At 57.4% G+C, this 26,654-nt stretch overlaps 13 protein-coding genes across 13 annotated transcripts; 9 read left to right on the top strand and 4 right to left on the bottom strand.

Annotated features, from left to right (window-relative positions):
• Positions 1–141: 141 nt before the first annotated feature.
• Positions 142–1,119, top strand: BDY17DRAFT_299413 (Tim17/Tim22/Tim23/Pmp24 family-domain-containing protein). Its single transcript, XM_033733901.1, has 2 exons — positions 142–872; positions 930–1,119. Exons 1-2 carry the CDS (start codon positions 225–227, stop codon positions 957–959), a joined length of 678 nt encoding a protein of 225 aa, XP_033588223.1. The 5' UTR covers positions 142–224; the 3' UTR covers positions 960–1,119.
• On the top strand, positions 1,120–2,014 carry BDY17DRAFT_299412 (uncharacterized protein). The gene has a single exon (XM_033733900.1). It carries the CDS (start codon positions 1,160–1,162, stop codon positions 1,532–1,534), a length of 375 nt encoding a protein of 124 aa, XP_033588222.1. The 5' UTR covers positions 1,120–1,159; the 3' UTR covers positions 1,535–2,014.
• Positions 2,015–4,981, bottom strand: BDY17DRAFT_299411 (WD40-repeat-containing domain protein). Its single transcript, XM_033733899.1, has 2 exons — positions 2,521–4,981; positions 2,015–2,454 (listed from the first exon to the last, which is right to left on the bottom strand). Exons 1-2 carry the CDS (start codon positions 4,564–4,566, stop codon positions 2,131–2,133), a joined length of 2,370 nt encoding a protein of 789 aa, XP_033588221.1. The 5' UTR covers positions 4,567–4,981; the 3' UTR covers positions 2,015–2,130.
• BDY17DRAFT_299409 (pyruvate dehydrogenase E1, alpha subunit) lies at positions 4,967–6,798 on the bottom strand. Its single transcript, XM_033733898.1, has 3 exons — positions 6,605–6,798; positions 5,957–6,545; positions 4,967–5,898 (listed from the first exon to the last, which is right to left on the bottom strand). The coding sequence occupies exons 1-3, from the start codon at positions 6,746–6,748 to the stop codon at positions 5,348–5,350; spliced, it is 1,284 nt and encodes a 427-aa protein (XP_033588220.1). The 5' UTR covers positions 6,749–6,798; the 3' UTR covers positions 4,967–5,347.
• Positions 6,799–7,095: 297 nt separating this feature from the next.
• Positions 7,096–8,298, top strand: BDY17DRAFT_317427 (Zinc/iron permease; the record flags this gene model as incomplete). Its single annotated transcript, XM_033736101.1, has 2 exons — positions 7,096–7,148; positions 7,203–8,298. The coding sequence occupies 2 exons, from the start codon at positions 7,096–7,098 to the stop codon at positions 8,296–8,298; spliced, it is 1,149 nt and encodes a 382-aa protein (XP_033588219.1).
• A 128-nt stretch (positions 8,299–8,426) lies between these two features.
• Positions 8,427–10,271, top strand: BDY17DRAFT_299406 (acyl-CoA N-acyltransferase). The gene has a single exon (XM_033733897.1). It carries the CDS (start codon positions 8,539–8,541, stop codon positions 10,132–10,134), a length of 1,596 nt encoding a protein of 531 aa, XP_033588218.1. The 5' UTR covers positions 8,427–8,538; the 3' UTR covers positions 10,135–10,271.
• A 327-nt stretch (positions 10,272–10,598) lies between these two features.
• BDY17DRAFT_299404 (nucleolar complex-associated protein-domain-containing protein) lies at positions 10,599–12,848 on the bottom strand. The gene has a single exon (XM_033733896.1). The coding sequence runs from the start codon at positions 12,797–12,799 to the stop codon at positions 10,793–10,795; it is 2,007 nt and encodes a 668-aa protein (XP_033588217.1). The 5' UTR covers positions 12,800–12,848; the 3' UTR covers positions 10,599–10,792.
• A 103-nt stretch (positions 12,849–12,951) lies between these two features.
• BDY17DRAFT_299403 (60S ribosome subunit biogenesis protein NIP7) lies at positions 12,952–14,111 on the top strand. The gene is made up of 2 exons (XM_033733895.1): positions 12,952–13,462; positions 13,521–14,111. The coding sequence occupies exons 1-2, from the start codon at positions 13,010–13,012 to the stop codon at positions 13,644–13,646; spliced, it is 579 nt and encodes a 192-aa protein (XP_033588216.1). The 5' UTR covers positions 12,952–13,009; the 3' UTR covers positions 13,647–14,111.
• A 481-nt stretch (positions 14,112–14,592) lies between these two features.
• On the top strand, positions 14,593–15,398 carry BDY17DRAFT_311315 (uncharacterized protein; the record flags this gene model as incomplete). The annotated part of the gene is made up of 3 exons (XM_033735522.1): positions 14,593–14,651; positions 14,743–14,914; positions 14,979–15,398. The coding sequence occupies 3 exons, from the start codon at positions 14,593–14,595 to the stop codon at positions 15,396–15,398; spliced, it is 651 nt and encodes a 216-aa protein (XP_033588215.1).
• A 1,509-nt stretch (positions 15,399–16,907) lies between these two features.
• BDY17DRAFT_317423 (uncharacterized protein) lies at positions 16,908–19,673 on the top strand (the record flags this gene model as incomplete). The annotated part of the gene is made up of 6 exons (XM_033736100.1): positions 16,908–17,436; positions 17,489–17,869; positions 17,894–18,144; positions 19,174–19,378; positions 19,464–19,559; positions 19,639–19,673. The coding sequence occupies 6 exons, from the start codon at positions 16,908–16,910 to the stop codon at positions 19,671–19,673; spliced, it is 1,497 nt and encodes a 498-aa protein (XP_033588214.1).
• A 572-nt stretch (positions 19,674–20,245) lies between these two features.
• On the top strand, positions 20,246–21,650 carry BDY17DRAFT_299391 (NADP-dependent oxidoreductase domain-containing protein). Its single transcript, XM_033733894.1, has 2 exons — positions 20,246–21,405; positions 21,466–21,650. Exons 1-2 carry the CDS (start codon positions 20,470–20,472, stop codon positions 21,493–21,495), a joined length of 966 nt encoding a protein of 321 aa, XP_033588213.1. The 5' UTR covers positions 20,246–20,469; the 3' UTR covers positions 21,496–21,650.
• Positions 21,651–21,847: 197 nt separating this feature from the next.
• BDY17DRAFT_252934 (Zinc/iron permease) lies at positions 21,848–23,471 on the bottom strand (the record flags this gene model as incomplete). Its single annotated transcript, XM_033731297.1, has 3 exons — positions 21,848–23,155; positions 23,207–23,322; positions 23,417–23,471. 3 exons carry the CDS (start codon positions 23,469–23,471, stop codon positions 21,848–21,850), a joined length of 1,479 nt encoding a protein of 492 aa, XP_033588212.1.
• Positions 23,472–23,960: 489 nt separating this feature from the next.
• BDY17DRAFT_231072 (uncharacterized protein) lies at positions 23,961–25,943 on the top strand (the record flags this gene model as incomplete). Its single annotated transcript, XM_033730217.1, has 2 exons — positions 23,961–25,148; positions 25,182–25,943. Coding segments are annotated over 2 exons (1,950 nt in total), but the record flags the coding sequence as incomplete, so codon positions are not given.
• Between the last annotated feature and the right edge of the window lie 711 nt (positions 25,944–26,654).

Here is a 26,654-nt window from a genome sequence, read left to right as displayed (position 1 = left end):
TTCACAGATTCAAGGACACCGGCGCCGTATTTTGCATGAGTGAAGTCCAGCAGCCAATCGGCTCGTTTCCAGCACGGATCTCCGGACCGGCCCTATGCGAGGACAGGTCGGAAAAGAAGTTTGCGGCGACGACACGCTCGTCACCACCCAACCACTCCTTTCCCATCGCCGCGTCCATTTGCGACTTTTCTTTTGTTTCCACTAGACCATCACATTCGGTCAACATGGGCGTTTGGGACGCCTTTACAGGGCGAAAGTCGACACCTTCCGCCTCCCCGAGCCACAACGAAGCCCCGATCACCGACCCAGCGGGCCCCATCTCTCATCCTACCTTCGACACCCCATCATCCGACGATGTCGGCGCCTTCATGACCGCTCCGGGCGCCTTCGACCCCGCCGCTCTCCATCCCCTCGCGGGCCTCAACAAAGACACCCTCGACTACCTCACTCTCGATGATTCCGCGCTTTCAGATCTCCCCGGCAGCAAATCCCTATTACCATCGCGAGGATGGTCAGACGATCTCTGCTACGGGACAGGAGTGACATATCTCACCGCGCTCTCGATGGGCGGCACCTGGGGCCTTGTGGAAGGCTTGAATCGACTACCACCTACCGCGCCACCGAAGCTACGCCTCAACTCCGCCCTCAACGCCATCACACGAAGAGGGCCATTTCTGGGCAACTCGGCGGGCGTGATTGCGCTGATGTACAACGGCATCAACAGCACGATTGGATATTACAGGGGAAAGCATGATACGATGAACAGCATAATGGCCGGAGGAATCAGTGGGATGGTGTACAAATGCACGAGAGGGCCGCGGCCTATGCTCATCTCCGGAGGTATTGTGGCTTCGTTGGCGGGAACGTGGGCTGTAAGTTGATCTCTGCATCACTCTCCTTTTTTGAAGCATTACTAACGCTCCTCGCAGCTCACGCGAAAATTGCTTTTCGAGCGATGATTTACCTGTGGTGTACGATATGTCGCAGTGTGCTTCTACTAGACTTTTCATGCATGGCGATGGCGGGCGGGATGCGGGTTAAGTATATGACCCATCAAACTCTCCTCTATGGACACTCGGGCGTCGTGTAGGTGGATACTGAAATACAGTTGTCTTCCGACCCAAACTCCTCCCTTCTTCCGCTCGCTCCCAAGCTCCACATGCCTATCTGGGAAGGTATGTCTTCACAGATTCGCTCGCACCGTTCATTTAACGGCAGAGAATGCGCAGTCTGGCACTGTGCTTTCTCGTCTCCTCTTCCCTTGCAGCCAGACCATCTCGCAGCCCAAAAGTCATCTCCCCCTTTTCAAAAAAACATCCCCACGACAACCAGGAGTCATGAACAACCCCTCCAACCCCCAAGCAGCCGCCGGGACGAACCAGACGGCGCGCGTACCCCTGAACGAAAGGCCCGGCTACCGCCAAATGTCACAAGCAGAGCAGTATCAGCGGGACGATTTCATCGTCCTCGTGGAGCGAAAATTGCGCCAACATCTTCGTCACGCACCTGCGGGAGTCGACGATCAGCCTGTTGAAGGCGTTACGGACGCAGGTGACAGCAAACCGAGCGCCGCTGACAGCACGGCCAAACCGCCGGCAAAGAGGCGTGTGATCCAGCCGCTCTTCGTGTTCGAGATGGAGCGGGAGCCGTGAGTTACAAAGCGACAACTGCAGCGATGAAAGCGTCGAGTGCATTGGCCGCTGACTTTCCGTGGGGATAATAGTCCGCTGCCCGTCAACGGCTCAAAGTGATTCGTCGTCGGAACAGCCAGCCGATACGGAGTCTTTCGCTGCCGTTGCCCGCCCTGACGCTGAGAGGGCTCCGCGCGGCCGCCGGCCCTCCTACTGTGCACTCCAACGGCGGAAGAGTCATGGCTAGACTTTCTCGGGCGGTACGACGCGGCGAAGGCTGTGTATCAACCCGACTACTGGCAGCAGCGCGAGGGACGCAGATGAGGGGTAGCCATGCGTGGCTGGAGCTCGGGGCGAGATGTACACCAGGTGAATAAACGAACAGCGTGAATACATTGATATCTTCGTCCAAAGATGAGCCTCAGATCGTCGTCCGCGCGGCCGTTCAAGCCACCGGCCCATCCCACCGTTCGTTCCATCGCCTCAAATCTATCTATCGTCAGACCCCGTCTCGCTGGAATCCAGAATCCTCCTTCTCCTGCCCTTCCTCATCACCGGTAAACGACGTTCTACCCTCCTCTGCCTGCTCCATCGCCATGCCGGCGTCATTTTCGTAGTCGTACGCATCGGTCATGACGGCATCCTGGTGCTTCGCCATTTCCGCCGCCCGCCCGAAACTATCGCTTCGTTCGTAGGAGGGCCGCTCGCCATAGGCCGGATCTTGATACGGCGCAATGCGCGGGATGGACAACGAACTCGTGGAGCTCGATCGGGGAGAGAAAGCGGGGAGGCCGTCTTCCGGGGGTGGTGCAAAGGACCAGACCTATGAACTCGAGTCAGTATGCATGTTCGAAGATACGGGTGAGACTGTGAACGGGACGACACTCACCTCCATGACAGTCTTGCCGCCTCGACTGGCGAGAACGACAGCCTTCTCCTCCTCGAACACGACTCTCCACACTGCTTCCGCGGGGCTTCCGAGTTCGCGAACTAGAGATCCACTTTCCAAATCCCATACCTTCACCCGCCCGTCAGACCCGCCGGATACTATCCGGCTCTCATCAAACTGTAGACTGGTGACGCTGTTGTCGTGTGCCGCGAGTCGATGAATGGCGGAATAGGTCTGCAGAGACCACACGCGCACCGATCCATCGGAGCCGCCGGTGACTAGGGTGTCGTGCTTGAGCTGCAGCTGTCCAACGAGCGAAGTATGGCCTTGCAGCTGGGCGAGACACCTCCCGTCTTTCGGATCCCATACTCGCACAGACGTGTCCAGCGAACCAGTGGCCACTCGTCGTCCATCAAACGCCACGGCGTAAATCTGACTGAAGTGTCCCTGCAGCGTCCGCAGACATCTGCCTTCGCTAATCGACCAGATTCTCGCGGTCGTGTCGTAGGAACCGGAAACCACCAAGTCGCCGTGAATCTCCAAGCAGCGCACAGAAGCCTGATGACCCACAAGCACATGCCTGCAAACGCCCTTCTTGATGTCCCAGACCCGAAGTGTCGTGTCTCGCGAGCCCGAAATGGCCACATTCGATCCTGACATTTTCAGGCAGCGCACCGTGCTCGTATGGCCGCGCAGCATGTGCACAGCTAGGCCGGTCTGCAGATCCCACACCCTGACATCCCTATCGCAGCCGCCGGACACCAAGGTATCGGCGTAAGGAACCATAGCCCAGACTCCCATCACGTGCCCTTGCAAGCATCTCAGATGTCTACCCTCGGTATCGAAGACGTGGATCTTGGCATTGTCGAGCGCAACGATGATGTAGTTTGGAGTAAGGTGCAGGCTCGTCACAACGCCTTGGTCCGGGGTGATCTGCCTGGTATCCACCTTGCCGCCCGTGCGCCACGCAGTTTCGACTTGATAGCGTTGCTTAAAGTGAGAACGGTAGCTCGTCGCTTTCGGGCGACGCTTGACATTGGAGGCGGAATGGCGGGCAGAGAGGGTTGGCGGTAGGACGGCGGAGGGGACAGCGTTCAAGCTCATGCGTCGGGTGAGATCCGGGGCACTAGACGAGAAGCCAGCCAAGGCGGGATTGTGCGTCTGCTGAAAGCCAGGAGGATACCCATACGGATGCGGATGCCTTTGTTCTGGATTGGAAGTTTGCGCAGGGGGTGTGGGTCGTCGTGGGCTCGAGCGACGATCGTCGGACATCCGCCGATATGCATGCTTCTCACACAAGCTCTTCCACGCCATGTCGTCGCTCACGAGTTCCCGCCATCTCTTACTCACCTGCGAACTCCGTGCAAGTGTCTTCGGGTCTTCGATGAAGGTCAAGATGCGCAAACACAGCTCGTTAGGCAGCACCGAAAAGGGATCGCGTTTCAATCGGGGGGCGACGAAATGGGCGACGAAGCCGAGGAGTTTGCCATCGCACATGTTGAGCAGTTCGGCGAGCATGCGTTGCCGCTCATTGCTGTCCATATCCGCAAACATTGCGCGCATATGTCGATAACCAAAGCCTAGCGACGAGGACTCGGCCAGACTGACATGGGCGGACATGTGGGCATCGGGTTCATCGTCCAGGTCAATGTCTCCAATATCCTCCCTCGGGCCAGCGGTCCGCCAGTCTGGTGCTCTGCCGGTCGGCGGCGGACTCGGCGCGGGAGTTGGTGGGCTGGCGGGCGCGGAGGGGAGGGTGTTCCCCGGAATGACGCTCGGGTTGGAGGGGATGGGGATAGGCATGGTGGGGACGTGGGAGTTGGAGGAGGAAGGGGTGTTGGTGGCGATCGGAGGGGGTCGCGGGCGACTCTGAGTTGCGCGGGCCTTGCCGCGGTTGGAGGAGTAGAAGCGGTTGTTATACGAGCGTGAGGAGATGCGAGTTAGAGAGGGAGTAGGCTCGGAGTCGTGCTCGTCGTCGGTGGGGGAGGCGTAGTCCATTATGTTGGAGGTTGGGCGGCCGTTAGACCAGTCTTCCCGCTCCTCCATTGTATCGGTGGGTCAGTCGAAGGGAAGCGAGTTGGGGAACGACGCTGAAGGGGAAGATTGAGGGGGTGTCAAGACCAGGAGGCGGTGAAGGCACGGAGGATGGAATGCAAGCAAGACTGCCTCCAAGAAATCACCACATCCTCTCTGTCGTCGTCCGTATCCTGCTGCCACCAAAGCCGATGCGTTGCTGTGTTCGCTTGAAGAGGCGGTGTTGTTAACCGTCCGTCGGTCGGGGGAGCAAGCGGGTCCCAGCCACTCGCCCCAAGCTTTGCGAAACGGGCGGATTTGCTAATGCTCCGAGTCGCACGGCACCGCACGAGTGGGCAGGCGATTGTCGACGGAGCAGAAGACAGGAGGACGAGGTGGTGGTGGATGAGATGCACGAGTGGGCGAGCAGTGAGGGTGAGTGGGAGTGGGAGGGAGTCGAGTGGGAGAGATTGCGTGCGAAGCGCTCGAATGTGGTAAAGATCGTCGCCGGCGCACGCTTGCGGGCAAGTGGCGCGTCTGGGGCTTGTGGCAGGCGCAGCCGGCTGACAATACCATCGCCTCCCGCTAGAACTTCACGGAAGACTCTCCTCCACAACTCACTCAACTCCAGTCGTATTGGTCCGATTAATAATGCAGAGACGCTTAACGAAGAAGAGTACATCAGGTATCAAATACAGCAGACCAAGAAGCACCCGCTGAGTAAACTCCGGATCTACACAGCCTCAATGTCTTCGCCAACTCGAATATGCCATACGCTCCGCGCAAAACTCCAGCACCCTCATTCGTTGTCGGCTTAAGTCTGCGCCGGCGACTTGGGCACCTGCACCGGTCGATCGGTGGGGAAGTAGTAGTTCTCCTCCGGAATGCGTCCTCGCATGAATTGCGGCTCGCTGCCCTTGACGTAGATGTCCTCGTACAGCACCTCGGGCGTGGCATCTGGCACTGCCATCTCCTCGGCCTTTGCCACCTCCTCGTCCACATGGTTGCGCGCATCCTTGTCGATGCCCTTCAGCTCGTCCTCCGTCGTCACGCCCCAGTCGATCAGCTTCTGCTTCAGCCCGGCAATGGGGTCGTTGGTCGATCGCATCCGTTGAATCTCCTCGCGCGTACGGTAGGTGGTGCCCGGGTCGGACATAGAGTGGCCTCCATACCGGTACGTCACAAACTCGTACACCAATGGCCCCTTGTCCTCCGCACACCACTTCTTGCCGTATTCAACCGCCCCCTTGACCGCCAGCACATCCATGCCGTTGATCTTGAGCCCGGGGATGTATTGGCCGCGTTTGTAATAGTCGGTCAAGGCCGCTGCCCTGTTAGCCGCAGTGCCCATTCCGTACTTGTTATCTAGATTGTGTCAGTTCACATTCAATGCCGCAACGAAGAGCGGGCGGAAGCTACGCACTCTCGCACCCAAAGATGACGGGAAGGTTCCACAGCTTAGCCATGTTGAAAGCCTCAAACACCTGACCCTGGTTGCTCGCGCCGTCTCCATATAGCGCAAGGGTGACGTTTCCCTTATTCTCGTAGTGATTCGCGAAGGCAATCCCCGCGCCGACCGGCACCTGAGCTCCCACAATGCCGTTGCCGCCGTAGAAGCCGGTGGAGAACATGTGCATGGACCCACCCTTGCCATACGCAATGCCCTCTCGTCGGCCCAGGAGTTCGCCGATGATCGACCTGACCGTTCCACCACGCATCATCGCAAATCCGTGACACCGGTAAGCAGTGATCAGATGGTCGCTCTTTTCAATGGCGTGCTCGATCCCTACGGCCACAGCCTCCTGGCCCGTGGACAAGTGGCAGAAGCCGCGGATCTTCTTCTCCTTGTACAAGCGATCGGCCGCCATCTCCATGCGTCGCACGGCCACCATGTCCCAGTACATTTGCTTGAGTTCCTTCTTGGTGGTGTCGAGTTGGTAGGGAGGGGGGTCGAGGTCGTATGTTTCAAAGGCTTCATCGGACAGGGTCACGCTGAAAGGTTTGTCATCTTCCTGTCGTTCAAACGGATTAGAAAAGCGCGGACGGTGGCATGGGTTGTGGTGCAGCGTACCTCAGGCACGTCGTCCCTCTCGGCGTGGCTGCTTGCTGCATCGGTTGTCACGGATCGTCGTACTGCTGGCTGGTATGCTGCTCTGGCAAACAGGTGGGACCGTGTGGGCGCGACCACCGCACGAGGCGCAAATCGGGACAGCATGCTCGGGAATGGGACAGCGAGAGGGTGTGGTAGGCGTAGGAAAGGGAAAGAAGGAAAGGCGTTGCAAGGAATCCCGTGTTGGGAAGCCCGGAGAGCTTTGAGGAGTTGGTCTGTGCCCCGGGCCGATTCAATGTTGAATTAGGTCAGCAACAGGGACCTCACGCTTTTGGCTCGCGCATGAACACGTCCCATTGATCACTTCGACAGTATCTCTACTCCAGCTCTACTCGATCGCGCGAGCATGGTCGGCCATACGTGACCATCACATCTACCAACCCCAGAATCCTCAACAATACCAGGCGACTCCACAGGCGTAGGTCCTTTGCGACCTCGCCGCGAGTGCAGGCATGTGGGATGGACTTCTCCTCTTGATCTTGCTATGCATTGTCATGGCCGCGACGTACGCTTCCATGCATCACCCCACTATTTGCCCACTTTGCTGATCGGCTGCCAGATCCTTCCTCGTCGGCATGCTACCCCTCTACCTCTCCCTGTCCTCGCGACAACTACGCCTCATATCGGCCCTCGGTACGGGCATTCTGGTGGGAGTGGCGCTGATAATCATCATACCCGAGGGCGTTGAAACGCTGTATTCTGCGAGTGAGGGAGGAGCCGGCCACGGTGCGAGGTCTATATCACGTTACGCAAGATCGACGGGCGGGGCCGTCTCGCTGCCAGGAAATCCGGCGCAAGACTTATGGCGGAGGCAGGGAGACGGTCAAGTGGATGATTCGCCTGGAACACCAGAGAGTACACCAACCTCTCACGATCCCCACGTTTGGGTCGGCCTTTCCCTCATCATTGGCTTTGTGTTGATGTATCTCATCGATACTCTCCCCCGCCAAGCGACGTCGAACCGCCCCGAACGCTTCCAAATCAGCCTGAACAACCTCAGTTTCAACAGACGCACTTCTTCTACCCCGGGAGATGGGGAGAGTGCCGTCCCGCCAACACCTACAGCGCCGACACACGATCATAGCTCTCGCCCTTCATCTACAACGACCGGTCTAGTGATCCATGCGTGCGCAGACGGCATCGCGCTTGGGGCATCATCGACCACGACGAGCAGTCTGACGTTCATCATCTTCATTGCGCTGATTGTGCACAAAGCGCCTGCGGCTTTCGGCCTGACTTCCGTTTTACTGAAGCAAGGACTCAGCAAGCGCATCGCACGCGCACACCTCATTGTCTTCTCGCTCGCTGCCCCTATCGGTGCCCTCGCTACATGGACGGCAGCACATTTGCTAGGCTCAATCTCCATGGGCCAGTCTAGCAGCATGACCACCGAGTTTGCGACAGGCGTTCTGCTTACGTTCAGTGGCGGCACGTTTCTGTATGTGGCCACGCACACGATGTCAGATTCCGGCCACGATCATGACGGTGATGGGCAGATGAACGGGTATCAAGGGGTTTCCATGTCAGATGTGTACGAAACGAGCAATGCCGGCGCTGTGAAAGAGACGCAGGCAAAGTCACGATTAAGCGAGACCGGGCTGACGGTGTTGGGGATGTTGCTGCCTTTGTTGTTTCAATTTGGGCACGGGCATTGATGCCGTGTTCTTGGGACTTGATATTGTACGAATGAGATGAATCTTTCAGATAGACCATCGTTTTAACGCTGTACAACACTCCCACTGTGAAGATGCCTCAGGCTGCGATCGACGCTCGGACCACCACTTTAAGACGCGTGCCTGAACGACATCGCGTAACGCTGGACAAAGGCTTGCACTTTTGCACTCATTGCACTTCTTCTTTCCCTCACACCCACACCCTTCGATCATACCGCCATCATGGAAGCCGAAGCGCTCGCGGCCGAGATCGAAGCACAGGTGCAGGAGTGGTCAAGCAACAGCAACGACTGCTTCACGGTCGAGCTGAAGCGCGGCGACGGCAGCATCGCCGCCTCCTTCCAACCCGACTTCACCTACCCCATCTTTGGCGAGGAAGAGGCCATCTTCGGCTACCAAGATCTCGACATCAACCTCTCCTTTGCCGCGCACAACCTCAAGCCGCATCTCACCATCAGCTACGAGAAGAAGTTCCCCGCCCAAGGCGAAGTGAAGCCGACCGACATTCATGAAGCCCTGCGCGACTTTCTGCCTGATGTCGCCTTTTCGAGCTTGAGCACCGATGAAGCGCTACAGGATGATGACGCAGCAGATTTCACACCACCCGGCGACAAGATTCACGAGTACTCAAGAGGCGGAGACAAGTATGAGGTGTGGTGTGCCAGCCTGTCCGACCCCGCGGCGAAGGAGCTGTTGGAGAACATGCAGATTCTCGTTCCCATGTTCATTGAGGGCGGGTCGACGTTGCAAATAGAGCAGGACTGGACAACGCAGCGGTGGAAGCTCTATCTCCTTTACCACGTCCAATCCGACGACAGCTCACCATCCTCTTCCCCATACTCACTCACCGGCTACGGCACCTCATACCGCGTCTTTACCTTTCCCGATCGCTCAAAGCCGCTCCAGGCCGACCTGAACGTCTTCCTACCCTCTACACAATCCGTGCTGGACTTCCTCCCGCCCTTAGAAAGCGCGGTACCCAACGACTTCACGCCAACCGCCTACCCCAATAACATCTCCTCGCCCCTCGACCTTCCAAGCCGGGAACGCCTCTCCCAATTCCTCGTCCTTCCATCCTTCCAGCATGGCGGGCACGGCCAAGAGCTGTACCACGCCATGTACACCCATCTCACCAAACCCTCCAACATCCGCGAACTCACCGTCGAAGACCCGAACGAGAGTTTCGACGATCTGCGCGATCTCTGCGACTTGCTGCACCTCCGCGCCCACGTGCCCGAATTCGCCGCGCTGCGCATCAACACCGACATCACCTCCGCCAACCTCACCGCCAGCGAAGCAATACCCACAAGCCTCATCATCCCCACCGAAATCCGCGACGCCATCCGCACCACCACCAAAATCATGCCGCGCCAGCTCGACCGCCTGATAGAAATGCACACCCTCTCCTTCATCCCGCCGCTCCACCGCTCCCGCAGCCGCATCACGCGCAAAGAAAAGGCCAGCAACCCGCTGGACCGCATGTACTACTTCTGGCGGCTGTACGTCAAGGAGCGGCTGTACATTTTCAATCGCGACCAGCTGGTACAGGTGGAGCGGGAGGAGCGGTTTGAGAAGTTGGAGAGCGCGGTCGATGCGGTTGTGGAGGGGTATGTGAAGGTGCTTGAGAAGGTGGAGGAGAGGGAGAGGCGGGGTTTTGGTGTTGCGAATGGGGAGGCTGAAGTGGTTGAGGGGGCGTCGCAGAAGGGGCGGGAACGGAAGCGAAAGGTGGTTGTTGATGATGATGAGGAGGAAGACGAGGATGATGCAGAAGGCCAGAACGGGATCGTCAATGGGCATAAGAAACCGCGGACGGGATAGTCATGGCCACCAAAGCCAAGCGCAGCTCGTGGCGAGGTTTGTAGTTAAGCGTGGCGTTGAGTGCCTATCGCATCGTGTAGCCATATCACCATGAAGAATTATCGGCCAGCCAAGAGCAGGCTAGATATGATTTGAAGGACCATCTTCTCAATCAAGAAAACTTGCTGTTGTACTGCCTACACAGTATCTGCCCACAGTACCTTTGTTGTGTGATGAAATAGCTAAGCCCGGGTGCAGGGCCGAGAGCTTGGACTGTTCTTCAGCCTCGTCGAGCTCCCTCTTAACACATACAACCGCCGGTTTCTTCATGTATCCATCTCCATCACATAGCAATGATCCAGCGCTCCGGCGAAACTTCGTCACATTCTTGAACTCGTATATGTCCTAGTATGCACGCTTACTCTCTAACCAATGACAACAGCATTGATCTGTCGGTCAGAGGCCAAAAAAATGCAAACCTGTTGGGGTCCTACGAGTCTCGCCTTGCTTTCTCTCCTGAAAAGGAGTTTGTTTTTTTGTGCTTTTTTAATGAGGTCCTGTGTTCGATTCTGGGTTGCCTGCTGCTTTCTTTTTGCGTCGCCGATAGCTATGATGGAGATTGAGGGGGTATGAATACATGTATGCTCCACGGCTTAGTACAGCACCAGCAAAAGACCACCTACGCCGCACGCTCAACAATCCCCTTCTCAATCCCCACCACCGCCTCCCTCACCTTCGGATCAAAATGCAACCGCAGCAACTCGCCCTCCCACACCGTCGCGGCGAAAGGATTACTACTCTCCACCTCTCCGCTCTCAGCATAGAACACGCCATCCCCCTTGCGCTCCTCCGTATGCCACAACGCCGCCACTTTGCTGGCGTGCACTTTCGTCATCTGCTGCAGGAGCGCGAGAATCGCGGCGCAGCTCTTTCGCGGCACGTGCAGGGTGCTGGTGAGGAGTTGTTTGGTGAAGGCCGCGACGCGCACGGGGGAGACGAGTTTGGTGCCTGTTGGGGGGAGGAGGACGGAGTGCAGGGAGCGGAGGAGGAGGACTGAAGTGGTGGCTACGTTGACTTTGTTGGGCGTTAGCGTTGTGGAGGGGACGTCGAGGCCGTTGGGGTCGACGAGATGCGTGGTGGTTTTGGCGCCTAGTTCGATGTCCTGGTTGAGGGAGAGGGGGAGTAACGTGCGGTAGAGGTGGGTGATGAAGAAGTTGAGGTCGAGATGCAGGCTGCTTGCGCTTTTGGCGACGTCGTGCTGGCCTTGGAGAAGGGCGAAGGCGGTGATGATGCAGAGGAGGAGTTCGCGCGTGGCGTTGCGCGCTTCGTCGTCGGTCGCGGCCTCGCCTTCTGCGTCTTCTTGCACCGCGGCGTACGTGTCGCCAATCAGATCTTTCAGGGCTTCCAGCACGTCTCCGAAGAAGTCTTGATTGATCAGGTGCGCGTACTTGGCCAGACCTTCCAGCACGGCGCCCATGAGGTGCGGCGTGCGCGCTTTGAGGATGCGGAAGTACGCGATGAACACGAGCTTGAGCGTTTCCGCTTGGTTGCGGTCGCGCTCTTCGTAGGATACGACTGCGTCGGCTTCCTTCATTTCTTTTTCCACTTCCTTTCGCTCGCGCTGGAGCTTGCGTTCTCGCTTCGTCCGGAATGCCTTTTTCTGCTTCGGCTGGACGATGTTTGACTCCTCTTTGTCGATTCGCTGCGTGGAGGCCTTGTGGGCGAATTCGCCGAGTAAGCGGAGATGCAGGAAGGTATTGAGCACGTTCTCCACGATGTTGTAGTCCTTTGCTTTCATCATTTTCGTCAGTTGACTGACGGCTTCCAGGGAAGTGTGGCCTTCTTCATCATTCTGGAAGAGCGTCTCGAGCGCATTCTGGCATTGGAGGAAGTCGGCATCGACATTTCGGCTGGCGAGTTTCTGCACAACAACGCGGATGAGGTCGTTGCGATAGTTGAAGTGCGGCAGGTTGATGACCAGGTTGCAGACGCAGGATGTAGCGACGGTGGTGAGAGAAGCGTCTTTCTCATCTTGGTACTTTTTCTTCTTGCATAGCCGCGACAGCAGCTGGACATAGCTTTGATAGCCTCGCAACAAGCCCTGTTCGAAGGCTCGCAGCTTCCTCACGTCCTTGGAGATCTTGGCGTTCGCATCGTCTGGTGCGATGGGTCGTATGCGATAACCGGGCACGATGTCCTTGAAGACTGCCAATTGAGCGCCTAACGCCAATTTCTTGACTGAAATGTTAGGCGAGTCTCCAATCTCCGCCAAAGAGCCTAGCAGGCCTATGTGTTCCTCGGGATCCTCGCCGATCTGTCCTGCGATTCGCGCGAGATCTTCCTTTGCCTGTCTGATTTCTTCCTTTGGTGGTAACCGTGGCTTGCGCGGTTTCGGTGGAGGGAGAACATCTTTAGATGCTTCATTGTCCTTGGTCTCCTCGTCGTCGCTTGCCAAAAAGCTGTCGTTATCCTCTTCGTCATCGACAGGTCGAGAACGATCCTGCTCCCACTGTCCGCTCTCCTGACTCTTCACTGGCAATCGATTGTCCTCCGCCTTCTTCTTCTTGCCATCCTTGCGCCGTCGAGTCTCATAGTCCTGCTCCAGATTCCATTGTGCGAAGCCAGGGACATTCGCTCGCCCGCCCGATGAAGCACTCAGCTTCCGTCTCTTCGTGGCACTTTCCATTGCCACTTGAAACGTTGTTCGGAATGCGAAACGCAGAAATGCCTTCGCATGAAATGTCGATGAACCTGCAGCGGAAAATTAAGTGCTGGGACAGAAATCTCGAAACTTTTGCGGGGAAATTTCTCGAGAGGCCAATAAATTTCGACGGACGAAACTGCTTCACATCCAAATCCACCAGCAATCAACCCTCGATTGAATCGATCACCCACCATGCGGCCCCTCACAGACACCGAGACGAAGACGCTCTTCGACAAACTCGCAAACTACACCGGCCGCTCCCTCACCGCCCTCCTCACCACCACCGCCCCCAGCGCGAACCCCAAAAGCACCGCCGCAGACCACTACGTCTTTCGCATCCAAAAGGACCGCGTGTACTACGTGCGCAGCAGCCTCGCCAACCTCGCGACGTCCGTGGCGCGCGATTCGCTCCTCTCGCTCGGCACGTGCGTGGGCAAATTCACCAAGACGGGCAAGTTCCGGCTGCACGTTACGGCGCTGGATGTCATTGCGCCGCATGCGCGGTACAAGGTGTGGGTGAAGAAGAATGGGGAGATGCCGTTTTTGTATGGCGGGCATATTGTGAAGGCGCATGTGGGCCGGTGGAGCGAGGATGTGCCGGAGCATACGGGGGTGGTGGTGTGTAGTATGGACGATACGCCGTTGGTAAGAGATTGCTGCTTTGTAGATGGGAAGGGGATGTATGCTGACGATGGATCTTTAGGGCTTCGGAGTTACTGCCAGATCGACTGCTGAGGCGAGAAGACTCGACCCCACGGGGATTGTGACGTTCAGGCAGGCGGATGTGGGAGAGTACTTGCGGGAGGAGGACACGTTGTTCACCACTTGAGTGGACGATAGATCTCCAAGTCAGATGCGATGTCACAACCCGGAAGGCCTCAACAGCCCGGCACGATGCTCACTAACGGTCAAGCGGGCAGTCGGCACACCAGCACATGTCTTATCAATCGCGCCGGAAAAGCTGCACTGGTTTGCGCAATTCCAATGAGGAAGTCGAGCCAGCTTGAGGACAACAGCACTCCCATTCCTTGGCCAGCAACATTGTTGAGTGCAATGCGCCAGGAAGTCATGAGACGATCATCTCGGAACACCGGAGCGAAAGTATGAAGGAAGAAAACGTGTGTGGAGAGGAGGGCACAAGACGCTCGTTGATATATGACGTGACTCAGCATCGTGCTAAATCAACACGAGCAATACCACTTCCCAGCATGTAACCCGTCCCAGACTCGCAAGACCGTAGAACTGCTTGCGAAATCGCTCCCAATCGCTCGGGCTCGGTATAAGGATTGACCCGACAGACAAAACATTAGCTCCCCATTAGGCGAAACTAAACCAATCCTCGATCCCAATTGGGCCTAAATCTCTCCTTAAGCCCTGTATCAGCAAACGCTACAAGGCTGGGCAGCGTCACCCATTCCTTCCCCTCCTCACTAAACAGGCGCACGATTGGGGGGAACCTAACCCGCGGCCATCCAAGTTTCACAAAGACTAGCCGCCAACCACGTGTCGTCCACGAATCGGCACGAGGGCACGGATGGGGTTCCCGACGCATAATTGCCCCCCTACGCGGCTTCCAGAGTGCCGGGTGGAAGTTGTATGCCAAGAGATACCACGTACCTTGTCGTCGTCAACGGACCCTGGTCCCGGGGTTTATCTATCTCGCGCCCAGGGATTTAATATGTGGCGGCCAAGGATTTCTTCAAGTGCTCGCGTGACTTCTTTTCTACATGCTCATGGGTTCTTCTTGATAGAGATTTTAGAAAGGAGAGCGTAGCATGGCATTTGCGGACGCTGCTGTGGTATCTGACGATGTTGGAAGAGAGAAGAAGAAGAGGTCAGTTAGGTCGGGATGGAAGCTAGCTTATCAGCCCAACTTTGCGCATCTGCGACTTTGTCAGACGCCAGCTAACGTGATCAAACAACAGGTATCGGACTACATCGCTCCTCGCCGCAGCGCTGTCATTCGGCTTCCACGTCCTACTAGGCATCTTCTGCAACTATGTGCCGCTCGATCACGTCGGCGCGGGGCTGGTGTTTTGGCTGTACTGCTGGGCAACGGTGGTGCTGACGTATTTTGGAATCATCGGTGTTGTAGCAGTGAGTCCCTACCTATCCTTCTCTCTCGTCGTCTGGAAAGCGAAATGACTTACCGTGGTGGTAGGAACGCTACGCCCTCATCCGCACCTTCGCATGCTTCCTACTCGTCGACTCGGCCATTCTGTCTGCCTGTCGCTTCGCCATTCTGGAGTATCTCACGCGACGGTTCCAGCGGGAAACATGCATCGACACAAGCAAGCTGCGTCTGGGCGAGCTTCGCGTAGGCGACGGAAATCCGGACACGAGAGATAGGCTCGTGAATGTGCCTGAGTCGGGATCTGCGGCTCGGGGGTGGTTAGACGCGATCGATTCTCGCAACTGTCGACTGACGTTGGTCTGGTCGCATGCAATTTGTGCGGTTGTGTTGATTGCGGTCATGGCGGCGGAGATCCGACTGGCGGTTTCGGTGTACAAGCATGGGATACTGGTACGGCGGCATGCTGGGAAAGAATCGGAAGGGGAAACGAAGATATGCGCTGAATGAATGGAACCAAGATTGAGGGATGAGGTGAAATTGGACGTTCAACGAACGGAGCCGGCACCGAACGACGACATTGAAAGCCTGGTGGAGGGGTGCTACTGCCTGGACATCCACACCTGGGCGAAAGCACGCTGCAGCTTCCGATATAGAAGGCGAGGTTGTGGCATTCACAAGCACGTGAAGGACGGGTCCATGGAGAGCGGAGGCATTCCGCTACTAGGCGAGCTTCTGTTACTAGGTCCATCTCCAGGAGCGAAGCAGCAAACCAGCGCGGAGGCGTGAAAGGAAAAGGCGGCAAGAGTGGGAAGCTTGCAGCAAGCATGGAGAGGATGTCACTGCGGCTGCAGCGGGGAACAGCTGCACGAGTCGGCGGCAGAAGGTCATGCGGGCGACTTTACTTTTTGCCTGCAGGGCCTAGCTCGAGGCTGCGATGATGCCATCCGATGGGGAACATGAGTTTGACGAATTGATACGTTGAGGGCCAGCGTACCCGGGACGTGTTATGAGATACATATTTCGTGATGAACGGCGGCGTGGTGTTGATAGAAGGAACATGAAAGGTTCGGAAGAAGAAGTAAAGGTAGGGCAATGTGCCGAAAGCCGTGTACGGCACGGGTTGTCTGCTTTGGACATGGTTTAGCTAGAAGGAGGTTTCTCCGCAATCTTGAAGGAAGACGAGGAAGGCGCGATGGAAAGCAACTGCACATGTTGCTCAACGATACCTGCAGAAAGAATGCAGGCCGATCGGCATCAAAACATCCTCGAGTCCTGCCATGGCGCACGAGCCGCCCACGAGGGAAATGAGGACAACACATGGCCTCGGCCGCGACGTTGGACGGTTGGTTGGAGTCGGTGAATAGCGGAGATTTGAGAGCAAAGCAAGCATTTTGCCCACTTGGCCCGCCCGCTGCCCGCCCGCCCCTCGGCCCAGCATCGCCGGGGCACCGCACGCACGCACGCACGCCCGCCCGCCCTCGCCCTCTCACTAACTCCATCCAAGCCGAACTCAATCCCACGCACACACCCACCCACGCCTTTCCTCTCTCCTCTCCTCCACCTCCACCTCCGCCCTCTCTCCTCCCTCCTCCTCCCTCCTCTCCTTCCTTCCTCTGTTTCGCATCTGCCCGCCGCCCACGCGTTCCGCACCACCCACCTTCTTTTTTCGTCCTCTCTGCTGTCCTCTCCTCTCCTTCATACAGCAGCGGCGCGCGCGGCAGGTGTGCCTTTGTTTCCTTGCCGTTTCCCTCGACATCTTTCCCTGATCCTCTCATCCGGTGCGCCTTCGCCTTCCAGACCTGCGTGCTGCCTTTGTCGTCCTTGCGCGTTCGTATCAGCGCCTCGAAGTGTGTCCCGCCATTCGTCTCCTGTGCGACTACTTCCACCACGCTAACACTTTGCTCTCTCATACAGCCGTCTTTGCTCTGTTCTCCCCCTCCATCGATCGGGACTGGCCTCTCAAACTCCATTCACAAACACTCAAGCGTCGCGCCAAACTAGTTGGCGACCGACAGCATGGCATACTACGATAACGACCCCTCATGGCCCTCAGCCGGCCGAGCCTCGTCATGGGAAGTAGCATCGCGACCCGCAGCCGGCCAATCACCCAGCTCGCCGCAGCAACAACAACACCCCGAGCCGCACGCCTTTGCCGCGCAATTTGAAGAGATCGAGCGCGCCACTGACAACCTCGTCAAGAGTGGAAAGTGGTTTCCGGGAGCGATGCAGCACATGGCAGGAGGCATGGGCGCGCGACAAGGCCATGTTCCCCCGCCACCTATGAACCGAGGACATGAGCAATATGGCGGAGGGGATGCACGGATGGGCGGTGCACCTGCGAGACAAGCCTCGGGTGGTGCGGCGAGTGATTACGACCCTGCCCGTCCGGGCTCTGCGGGTCTTCAAGGTTACTACCAAGGTCAACGTTTTCCCGGAGGTGCGCGCGCAAGCGAGGCCGAGCAGATGCTTCAGGCGAAGCGGAGAATGGCTGCGCAGCGGGAACGTGAGCTCCGCAATTATCATCAGGAGCAGCAGTATAATCGGAGTATGTGACATCCGATCCCGCCACTCGACTCGCACTAATCACATATGTCCAGACGTATCGGGAGTCAAGTCCGATCGATCAATGAGTCCGAATCCCATGAGCGAGGAGGATCGCCGGGATCTCATCGCCCGTCAACACCGCGCGCTGTACGGAGACGCTGCATCCCTCTATGGAGCAGAAGCCGCCTCATCACGGCCGCAAAGCCAGGATGTCGTGAGAGGGTCGCATTCAGGCCGAGGCGCATCGCCACTAGCCTTCGACCCCTACGCCAATCAAGGCCCGTCGAGCGAAGAAGGCGCGGTACAAATGCCACCGCGCGGCGATCACCTGAACACCACCACCTCCCCTCTCTCCAACACTACGACGCAGCAGTCTTTCGGCCTGATGTCCGCAGGCGCCCAGCAAAGCAGTCGAACTTCCGCCTCGTCCCCGGGTACGTCACCTCCACCCGGCCAAGGCGCAAAGGGCAATGCGACAGGCGTAGCGCCCATCGGCACTCGTCCGCTCCCGGGCTCCGCATCAGCCGGCAGCGGCGTGAATCAGCGTGCTACCACCCCTCTGACCTCTTCGTCCCTGGGCTTCAACAGCAACAATAACAACAGCGCCGGAAGCGCCAATCCCAAAGACGAGCGCTCCACCTCCGCCGCCTCGAACCCGGCGTCGACTCTGGCCGAAAGTGGCGCCAATCCCACCGCTATCAGCAAAGGCGTCAGCGGCCTTGGAGCCTGGGGCGGCGCAGGCAATGCCAATGTCTGGGGCTCGGGCAAGAATACGCTTGCCGTGCAGCCTTCTGTGTGGGGTTGATCTGGAGCAGCTTGGGTTTGCACGTTTGAGCATGTGGGCTTTTTCTCATCATTCACAGCGTTTAATGCGGATGGAGTCGGGCTTTTGTTTTTGATTCCTCGGCGGCATGTGCCTTTGTTTCACGGGGGAGGAGATCGGTGGATGGATGGACGGGAAGCATGGTTGGTTGGCTTGGCTTGGTGGGGAGTGTATGTTCGCCTTGCTTTGTTTGTTTGGGGGAATGGCCTGCGTTTTTGCAAATTGTCGATTGTTTCGGGAATGGGATGGGGGACGGGCGGGCGTCGGTATGTGCGTGTGCGTGTGTGCGTGTGACCGTGTGTGAGCACTTGCAATAACATGATACCTCTGCTGCGCGACGATGATTTTTCTTTCAATCTCTGGGCGATTGTTTCATTGGGTGGGATAATTGCGAAGGGAGTGAAACATTCCACTCGAGCGGATTCTCGGTCATTTTACCATCTTTACATCGTCGTGTCGTTGTCAAGTCGGTCGACAAAAGTAGGTCTCTGTCACGTGTCTCCAATGCCGCATGCCAAGAAATGCGGCTCCCAAAAGTCTCCGTGCACGAATGAACAAACGTGGCTGGATTCGGGGAATCCCTGAACATCCATTCCTTTGCTTGTCCGACATACACCCACCCACCTTCCCACGAGACCGACACAACATCTCCCTCACGAGCTCCATCGACGGTCTCTACCTGCTTTACAAGCCTTGTCAAGCACGCCTGAGCGCTTCGCACCCCTGACTCTGGTCCACACACACAGACAGCTCCGGAATCAAACCCCCTTCAGAGCTCCACGATGGTACGCATGCAACTACACCTCTCCCTCGGCCTCCCTGCCCTCTGCAGAAAGCGACAGTGCAAACAATTCCATCACCTCTAACCTCCAACCACACTGCATAGATCCATCCGCTAACCCAGTTCCCCCACAGTCTTCCTCCCCCCGTCCCTCCTCCCCCGTCAACTCGCCCACCACGGGCAGCACGACCGCCCGCGCCGCCTCGCCGAAAGCGCCCGGCGGCCCCGCGACGGCAATCAAGCGACGCGCAGCAGCGGATCGCGCGGACAAGGTGGCGAATGCGCGGCCGACGAGCACGCGCGCCGCGGGTGCGGGAGGGAGCAGTAGTACCATGTTGCGTAGGTCTTTGTCCTCCTACCGTGGCGTTATAGCCTGGGGTGTACATGGGATGGTGGAGAGTTTGGTGGGCTAATAGTGCTGCAGGACTATACACCGATGAGTCGCCGGGTTTGAAGGTCGATCCGTTTGTGGTGATGGTGCTTTCCATTGGGTTTATTATTAGTGTTGTTGCGTTGCACAGTGAGTTGCTCTTTAGCACGTCCATTGGGACTTGTGTGTTACTGGATTGTGATGTATGAGATGCTAACGAGAGATACAGTCCTTGCCAAGGTCACGAAGCGCTTTTCTTCGTGATGATTGCGAGCCTCTGACCTGGCTTTGGTTTCCATGTGGCATGGCGTTGTGAAAAATGCATTGCTTGAGAGGGGCGGGCAGAGCAGTTGGTCATCTTATCCTCGACGCTGCATGCGTGGATGTGCATGCTGTTGATGGAACTGTATTCTATATCTACTTCTTCATCTCGGAGTGTGGACAGACTATGCACCGAATGCCGCATTCCCGACCTCGATTCTTCTACTGCCTACCTTGCCGCATTACCCCGTACCCATGACATACTTCTACTCGGCCAGCCATGAGCCACGTTACCTACACGGATAAATACAGAGACAGGGTCTACCGAAACTGAAACCTCAGGCCTACATCTCCGTACCTGCATAGGAAAGTTTTCCCGTCTGGGCAAGCAATGGGTAAAATCCACGTCCACCACGCGCACAATCGCATTTAGCCGGTAGTCAACTGCAAAGCAAAACCCACCGGCTCCACCTTGGAGGGGCACAGTACATCATCCAGAGGGTCAAGGTGGGCTGTTATAAATTATTTCAAAAGCTCGGTTTTCTTCCCACGCTCTGGAAAACCTTTCTGTCAATGAGTGTCGCTGCTGCTAGGTGAGTGGCAGTCGTTTCTGATCTATGCTTTCCCTCCGTGTCGTGTCGTGCTAACCCATTGGATTGCTAGAAGACTTCTCCCATTAGCAACCAGATTCTCATCCATCTCATCAATCCGACCAGCACTCGCTCGTCCCGTCTTCCAACAACCTCGCACCCTCTCGATCCCCCGCTTCCATAAACTCAACCACAACTTCTACGCCACCATGGCCGTCCCCAACGTCAAGCTGAACAACGGCAAGCAGATGCCGCTCGTCGGCTTCGGGCTCTGGAAAGTCAACAACGACACCTGCGCCGACCAGGTGTACAACGCCATCAAGACCGGGTACCGCCTGTTCGACGGCGCGTGCGACTACGGTAACGAGAAGGAGGCCGGGCAGGGCGTCAAGCGCGCCATTGACGAGGGCCTCGTGAAGCGCGAGGAGCTCTTTATCGTTTCCAAGCTGTGGAACTCCTTCCACGACAAGGAGCGCGTGGGGCCGATTTGCAAGCGTCAGCTTGCTGACTGGGGACTCGAGTACTTTGATCTGTTCATCATTCACTTCCCCATTGCGCTCAAGTATGTTGATCCTTCGGTGCGCTACCCGCCCGGCTTCTTCATCGAGGACAACAAGACCATCGAGCTCAGCAAGACGAGCCTGGAAACCACCTACCACGCCATGGAAGAGCTCTACGACGCCGGGCTCATCCGCGCCATCGGCATCAGCAACTACACCGGCGCGCTCATCCTCGACGTCGAGCGCTACGCCAAGCACCTCCCGCAAACCCTGCAAATCGAACACCACCCCTACCTCGTGCAGCAAGACCTCATCGACCTGTGCCACAACCGCGGCATCGCCGTCACCGCCTACTCCTCCTTCGGCCCGCAGTCCTTCCTGGAGATGAACATGCAGTCCGCGCAGGACACGCCGCTGCTCATGGAGCACGACGTGATCAAAGGCATTGCGGCCAAGCACGGCAAGACGCCGGCGCAGGTGCTGCTGCGCTGGTCGACGCAGCGCAACATTGCCGTCATCCCCAAGAGCAACAACCAGACGCGCCTGGCGCAGAACTTGGACGTGTGCGGGTTTGAGATGAGCGAGGCGGAGCTGAAGAGCATTTCGGCGCTGGATAAGGATTTGCGGTTCAACAACCCTACGAACGTGAGTGTTTTTCTTGTTCTCTTTACTTTGATGAATTGCTGACTGACTTCTTTTTCTTAGTACGGCTTCCCCATCCCCATCTTCTCTTAGACGGCGACGCATTGCATGGCCTGAGACAGACAGCGGGACTGTGGCCTTCTGCCCGACGAACACAAGAGTGTGAGACGGTAGATGCACACGAACAGTCTTGTCACGGCGGCTCGTGCAAGTAAAAAGATTGGAGTTATATAGATCAATTGGAACATGCTCAAAACGACGCAATTCGTGCGCTTCCCTGCCTTGTGATAACAGTGTCACTCGTGTCCCGACCAACATGCTGGAAAATTCTTAATCCTCATCTCATGTATCATGATCCAAAACAACCAACGCTACACCCATGCAAGAACACCATGTAATCCAATTTCCCTCACCGCCTCCAAGCAAAACGGAATGACAATCAACCTCAAGCAGTCAGCGCACTCGAAATCCCCAAAATGCCCATGCCCGCAAAAGCACCAAACATGCACAGCGCGCGCGAATGCGTCAAGTCCAAACTCTCGCTGAACAACTGCAGCGCCACGCTCGCCATGATGCCCGCGGTAACGGCAAACATGCCGCCGTACATGCCCTCGCTAGGCGCCCAGTTGCCTCGGCCGGCAAGTTTGAACCACACGGCTGCAACGGCGGCGCCGATGGGTTGCGACAGGCCGCCGAGCAGGAAGGAGATGAGCATGGCTTTCAGGCGGGAGTTGAGGGCGAGGTAGAGGGGGAGGGCCATGGCGAAGCCCTCGGTGATGTTATGGATGAAGAGGGCGAGGAAGACGGAGACGCCGAGGGAGGGGTTGGCGTGGTTGGTGGCGTAGGTGATGAAGCCTTCGGGAAGCTTGTGCAGGGCGATGGCGATGCTGGTTTGCAGACCGATGGAGAGGAAGGCGTTGGTCGGGACGTGGTGATGGTGGAGTTCGGGTGGGGGCGGAGAGGTTTCTTGGGTGGGTGTTGGGGGATCCTGGTCGTCGAGGGTGGGAGAGGCTGGCTCTTGGGTGTGATATGATGCAGGGGTGGAGGAGTCGTGGTGGTGGTGGATGTGAGGTCGTGCGGACACCTCGGATATCTGCTCGAGTAACGGGGTGGTTTCGGTCTCGACGATGGGGTCGACGGTGGTGATGCGAGTAAGGCTGGGTTTCTTCTTCGTCGATCCCGTCCTGCCTATTGCACGGAAGCCACCTCGGGCGGTGATGTTCTTGAAGCACTCGTTACCACAAGGATCGCTGAAGCCGTGACATGGGCCGGTGGAGTCGCATTCGGGCTTGCTGAGACTGAGTTGAGATAGCTTGTTGGTGACGCGCTGATGGAGGGAAGGCCGTCGTACGGTGGAGTACTGGTCTTCCGACTCCTCCGTAGGGCCGTATTGAGCGTGAGAGTGGGTGGGAGTAAAGTAAGAGGTCTGACGCGATTGGTAGCCTTTACCGCTGCCGTTGTGGAAAATGTGGCCGGGCAGGGAGCTTTTCCGGCGGGAAAGGGAGGAGCCTGGGCGTTGATGTTGGTCGGCACGCTTAGTTTCGCCATGGCCATCCTCGGCTTCATGTGAATGGTCGCAATCGACGGCGTGAGTTGGCATGAAGCCATGCAGGATGTTGGTAATGAACTGAATACCGATAACCCCACCAAGGAAACAGGCAATCAGGATCCACGCGGCTTCTTGGGAAGTGAAGCCTGCTTTCATGAGAGAGCTTTTTGACGAGGGTAGCATCTTGTACAACGCTGAGAAGAGCTACAGTGGAGCGTCAGTGGGATGTTGGTCGGTAGAGGAGGATGCACATACCATCACCCCAAAGCTGAGACTGAGGGAGGAGCTGAGGAAGACATCGCTGTCCTGGATGCGAAAGCCTCGTTTGCCGGGGAACTGGCGGATGAGGATGTCGATGCAGATGATGGACGCTCCAACAACACATGCTGCGAGGGGGAAGTGGTTAGTTGTGGATTGGCTTCGTGCATGCATGAATGGATCGTAAAGATAGAGGACAAGACTCACCGATCCCGCTTAAGCAGGTCATCACCCATCCTCGCTCATCGTTGGAGAGAGGCATGTTGATGCACACGCCCTCTTCTGAAGACTGCCGACCACTCCTCCGACTCAAGCACTCGTCACTATGTCGTGGAATTTGTCTGCTGCACTCGACTTCATCCCAAACTTCCGCTGCACCGCCACACTCTCTCTGCGCCACAGATATCCGGCAACCTCGTGATGTCGACTTTGGCGGCGAGAATGAAGACGGAATCACCAGATTAGGAGGATGTATTCGCTCTTGGATAAGATATAAAGAAGATGCGCGTCGGTGGAATGGAGTGAAGAGAGGCTTGCGAGGCGTGAGGCGTGGAGGAAGGCGTGAAGGGTGGACATCAAGGTCGTCGCCCCACATCCGCACCACGCGAAGGCTAGAATTGGCGAGCGAGGTGCATGACTACATCGTCACCATCCCATTTATATGTCCTTCTGGAATTATTCACCCGCTGTCAGACCAACCTTGGTGTCGACCGTGATGGCGAGCAAAGGGGAGCAGCAGCAGCAGCCGCCCCAACGCCCTCTGTACCTCTTCGACCTACCAGAAGAGCTGCTCTACACGCTCCAACTCAAACTCCAGCCAACCGCAGCACCTGCACCCGACTCTTCTGCCCCATCCACCCCTTCACAGTCGCCGTCACCATCCCAAGATGCCACCACAGTCTCCGCCACCTCCTGCTCCCTCTGCAGCCTCTCCTTCGCCACTCTTCAAGACCAGCGCAACCATGTGCGCTCCGATCTGCATGGCTACAATCTCAAGCAAAAGATGCGCGCACGCAAGCCAGTCACTGAGCAAGAGTTTGAACGATTGGTTGGCGAGCTCGATGAGAGCATCTCGGGTTCGGACACCACCGAGTCGGATGAGTCGGACACGAACGATGCGAATGGCACCAAAGACACCACCCTCAGCGCATTGCTCAAACGCCAGGCAAAGTTGGCAGATGGAGACGCCGAGGATGCCCCGGCAAGTAAGAGGAAGAAGGGCAGTGGCGTCCCCCCGTTGATCTGGTTCACGTCCTCCACACTACCTCCAAACACCTCTCTCGGCGTCTACCGAGCCATCTTCTCGACAAAAGAACAAGCCCAGCCAGAAACACTCCCGGAAACGATCAAGCAGAAACAGCTCTCGCCAAAACCACCCCCAAAGCAGCGAAAAGCACCCGCGGACGACGATGAAGGTGGCGTAGCTCTCCCACCAAGCATGCTTCAACAAGGCACCAGTGCCTCCGGACCACACTACTTCCTCTGCATGATCGGTGGCGGTCATTTTGCCGCCATGCTCGTCTCCCTCACTCCGAAATTGACAAAGAAGAATGGTGTGGAGGATCGCTCGGCGACGGTCATCGCGCACAAGACCTTCCATCGATACACCACTCGACGAAAGCAGGGCGGCTCACAATCCGCCAACGACAATTCGAAGGGAAACGCACATTCCGCCGGCTCCAGCATCCGCCGACACAACGAAGTCGCGCTGACGCTGGAAGTTCGAGAGCTGCTGGCACAATGGAAGCAACTCATCGACTCGGCGGATCTGCTCTTCATCCGAGCGAGCGGCACCACCAATCGTCGCACTCTGTTTGGGCCATACGAAGCCCAGGTCTTGTCCTCCAGAGACGACCGCATCCGCGGCTTCCCCTTCAACACCCGCAGAGCAACCCAAGCCGAGCTCATGCGCGCCTTTGTCGAACTCACCCGAGTAAAAGTCAGCACCATCGACGAAGCAGCTCTGGCCAAGCAAGCGGAAGAAGAAGCCGCCGCGGCAGCAGCAGCAGCCTACAAACCACCATCAACCCCACCACCCTCCAAAGCCACCCAACCCAAGCCCAGCAAAGCAGAAGAAGAAGCCACACACCACACAACTCAACTTCAAGCCCTAATCCGCCGCTCCAAAGCCCCCGCCCTCCTCACCTACCTCCAAACAAACACCCTCTCCCCCAACTTCCCCTTCCACCCCCAAGAAGCGCACCACCATGCCCCCACACCCCTGCACCTCGCCTCCTCCCTCAACTCCCCACCCTGCATCACCGCCCTCCTCCTAAAAGCAAACGCAGACCCCACAATCCGCAACCAGGAAGAGAAATCCCCCTTCGACATCGCAGGCGACAGACCCTCCCGCGACGCTTTCCGCCTCGCGCGCCACCAGCTAGGCGAAGAAAAGTGGCCCTGGGATGCAGCCGGTGTTGCGCCCGCACTATCGCCATCGGACGTCGAGGCGCGCTCCGCCCGCGAAGCGCAGGATAAAGCGGCTGAAGACGCGGCGGAGAAGGCGCGGCGCGAGGCGGAGGTGCGGCGGCTAAGGGAAGCGGACGCGGAGAAGAAAGATGCGCGGTTTGGGAGGGGGAATGTGCTTGAGAATGGAGGGAAGGCGAGGGTGCTTGCCATGACTGCCGAAGAAAGACGGAGGGAGGAGGCGAAGGGCATGAGCGAGGAGATGAGGGTGAAGTTGGAGAGGGAGAAGAGGGCGCGGGCGGCGGAGGAGCGGATGAGGCGCTTCGCTACTGGCGGTGCTGGTCGATGAGTTAGGAGTGAAGGATATTGCAATCGATCTTGACTACCGAAAGCCTAGCTTCTCTTGCAGTCTTGAGCTAAGTTGTGTGCATGAAGTAGATGGGTGTAATATGCTTGAAAGCGCTTTTATCGCGGAACACTGCCTCCACCACCGCCAATCTCCGCGCACGCCGCGAAAATTGCCCCCTCGCGATGTCGCGACTACCTCACCTTACGTTAGATAGCCGCTCATCGTCCGGAGTCACTGCATTCGTATTCGAGATTGGTGTTGGTGGTGGTGCTGGTGTTCCGCGTCGTGAGAAGAACGTGAGAAAAGCGGATTCTGATGTTGTTGTTGTCGGCCGTGTTGTCCCTCTCCTTCCTTTTCCCCTTGCAAGTCTTCGCTGTCGTTACTTTTACTTTTCGCAGGTGGGGATGGCTGCTGTGCTCGTTTGCCGCGTGCTTTGCTCGAGCGCGTCTTGCTCGCTACTACCACGCCATACCCCTCGGAATCAGAGTATTCCGAAGGCGTGGAAGACGTGGGCGGCGTCGAGCCGTGCACAGCCTCTCCCTCTCCTCCGTCGTCATTCGACGTCACCCCGGCCAACTGCTGCACGTCGTGCTCCGTGCCCTCCATCGCCGGCGCCGGAATCCCCTCTGCAACGCAAAACACCCGCTCCTCCCAATCGAAGCGAAGACACTCGCTTCGCTGCGCGATGCA

This window comes from Neohortaea acidophila (assembly GCF_010093505.1).
Source record: "Neohortaea acidophila strain CBS 113389 unplaced genomic scaffold BDY17scaffold_7, whole genome shotgun sequence".
Taxonomy (NCBI): domain Eukaryota; kingdom Fungi; phylum Ascomycota; class Dothideomycetes; order Mycosphaerellales; family Teratosphaeriaceae; genus Neohortaea; species Neohortaea acidophila.
This window is presented reverse-complemented; position numbering and strand designations above follow the sequence as displayed.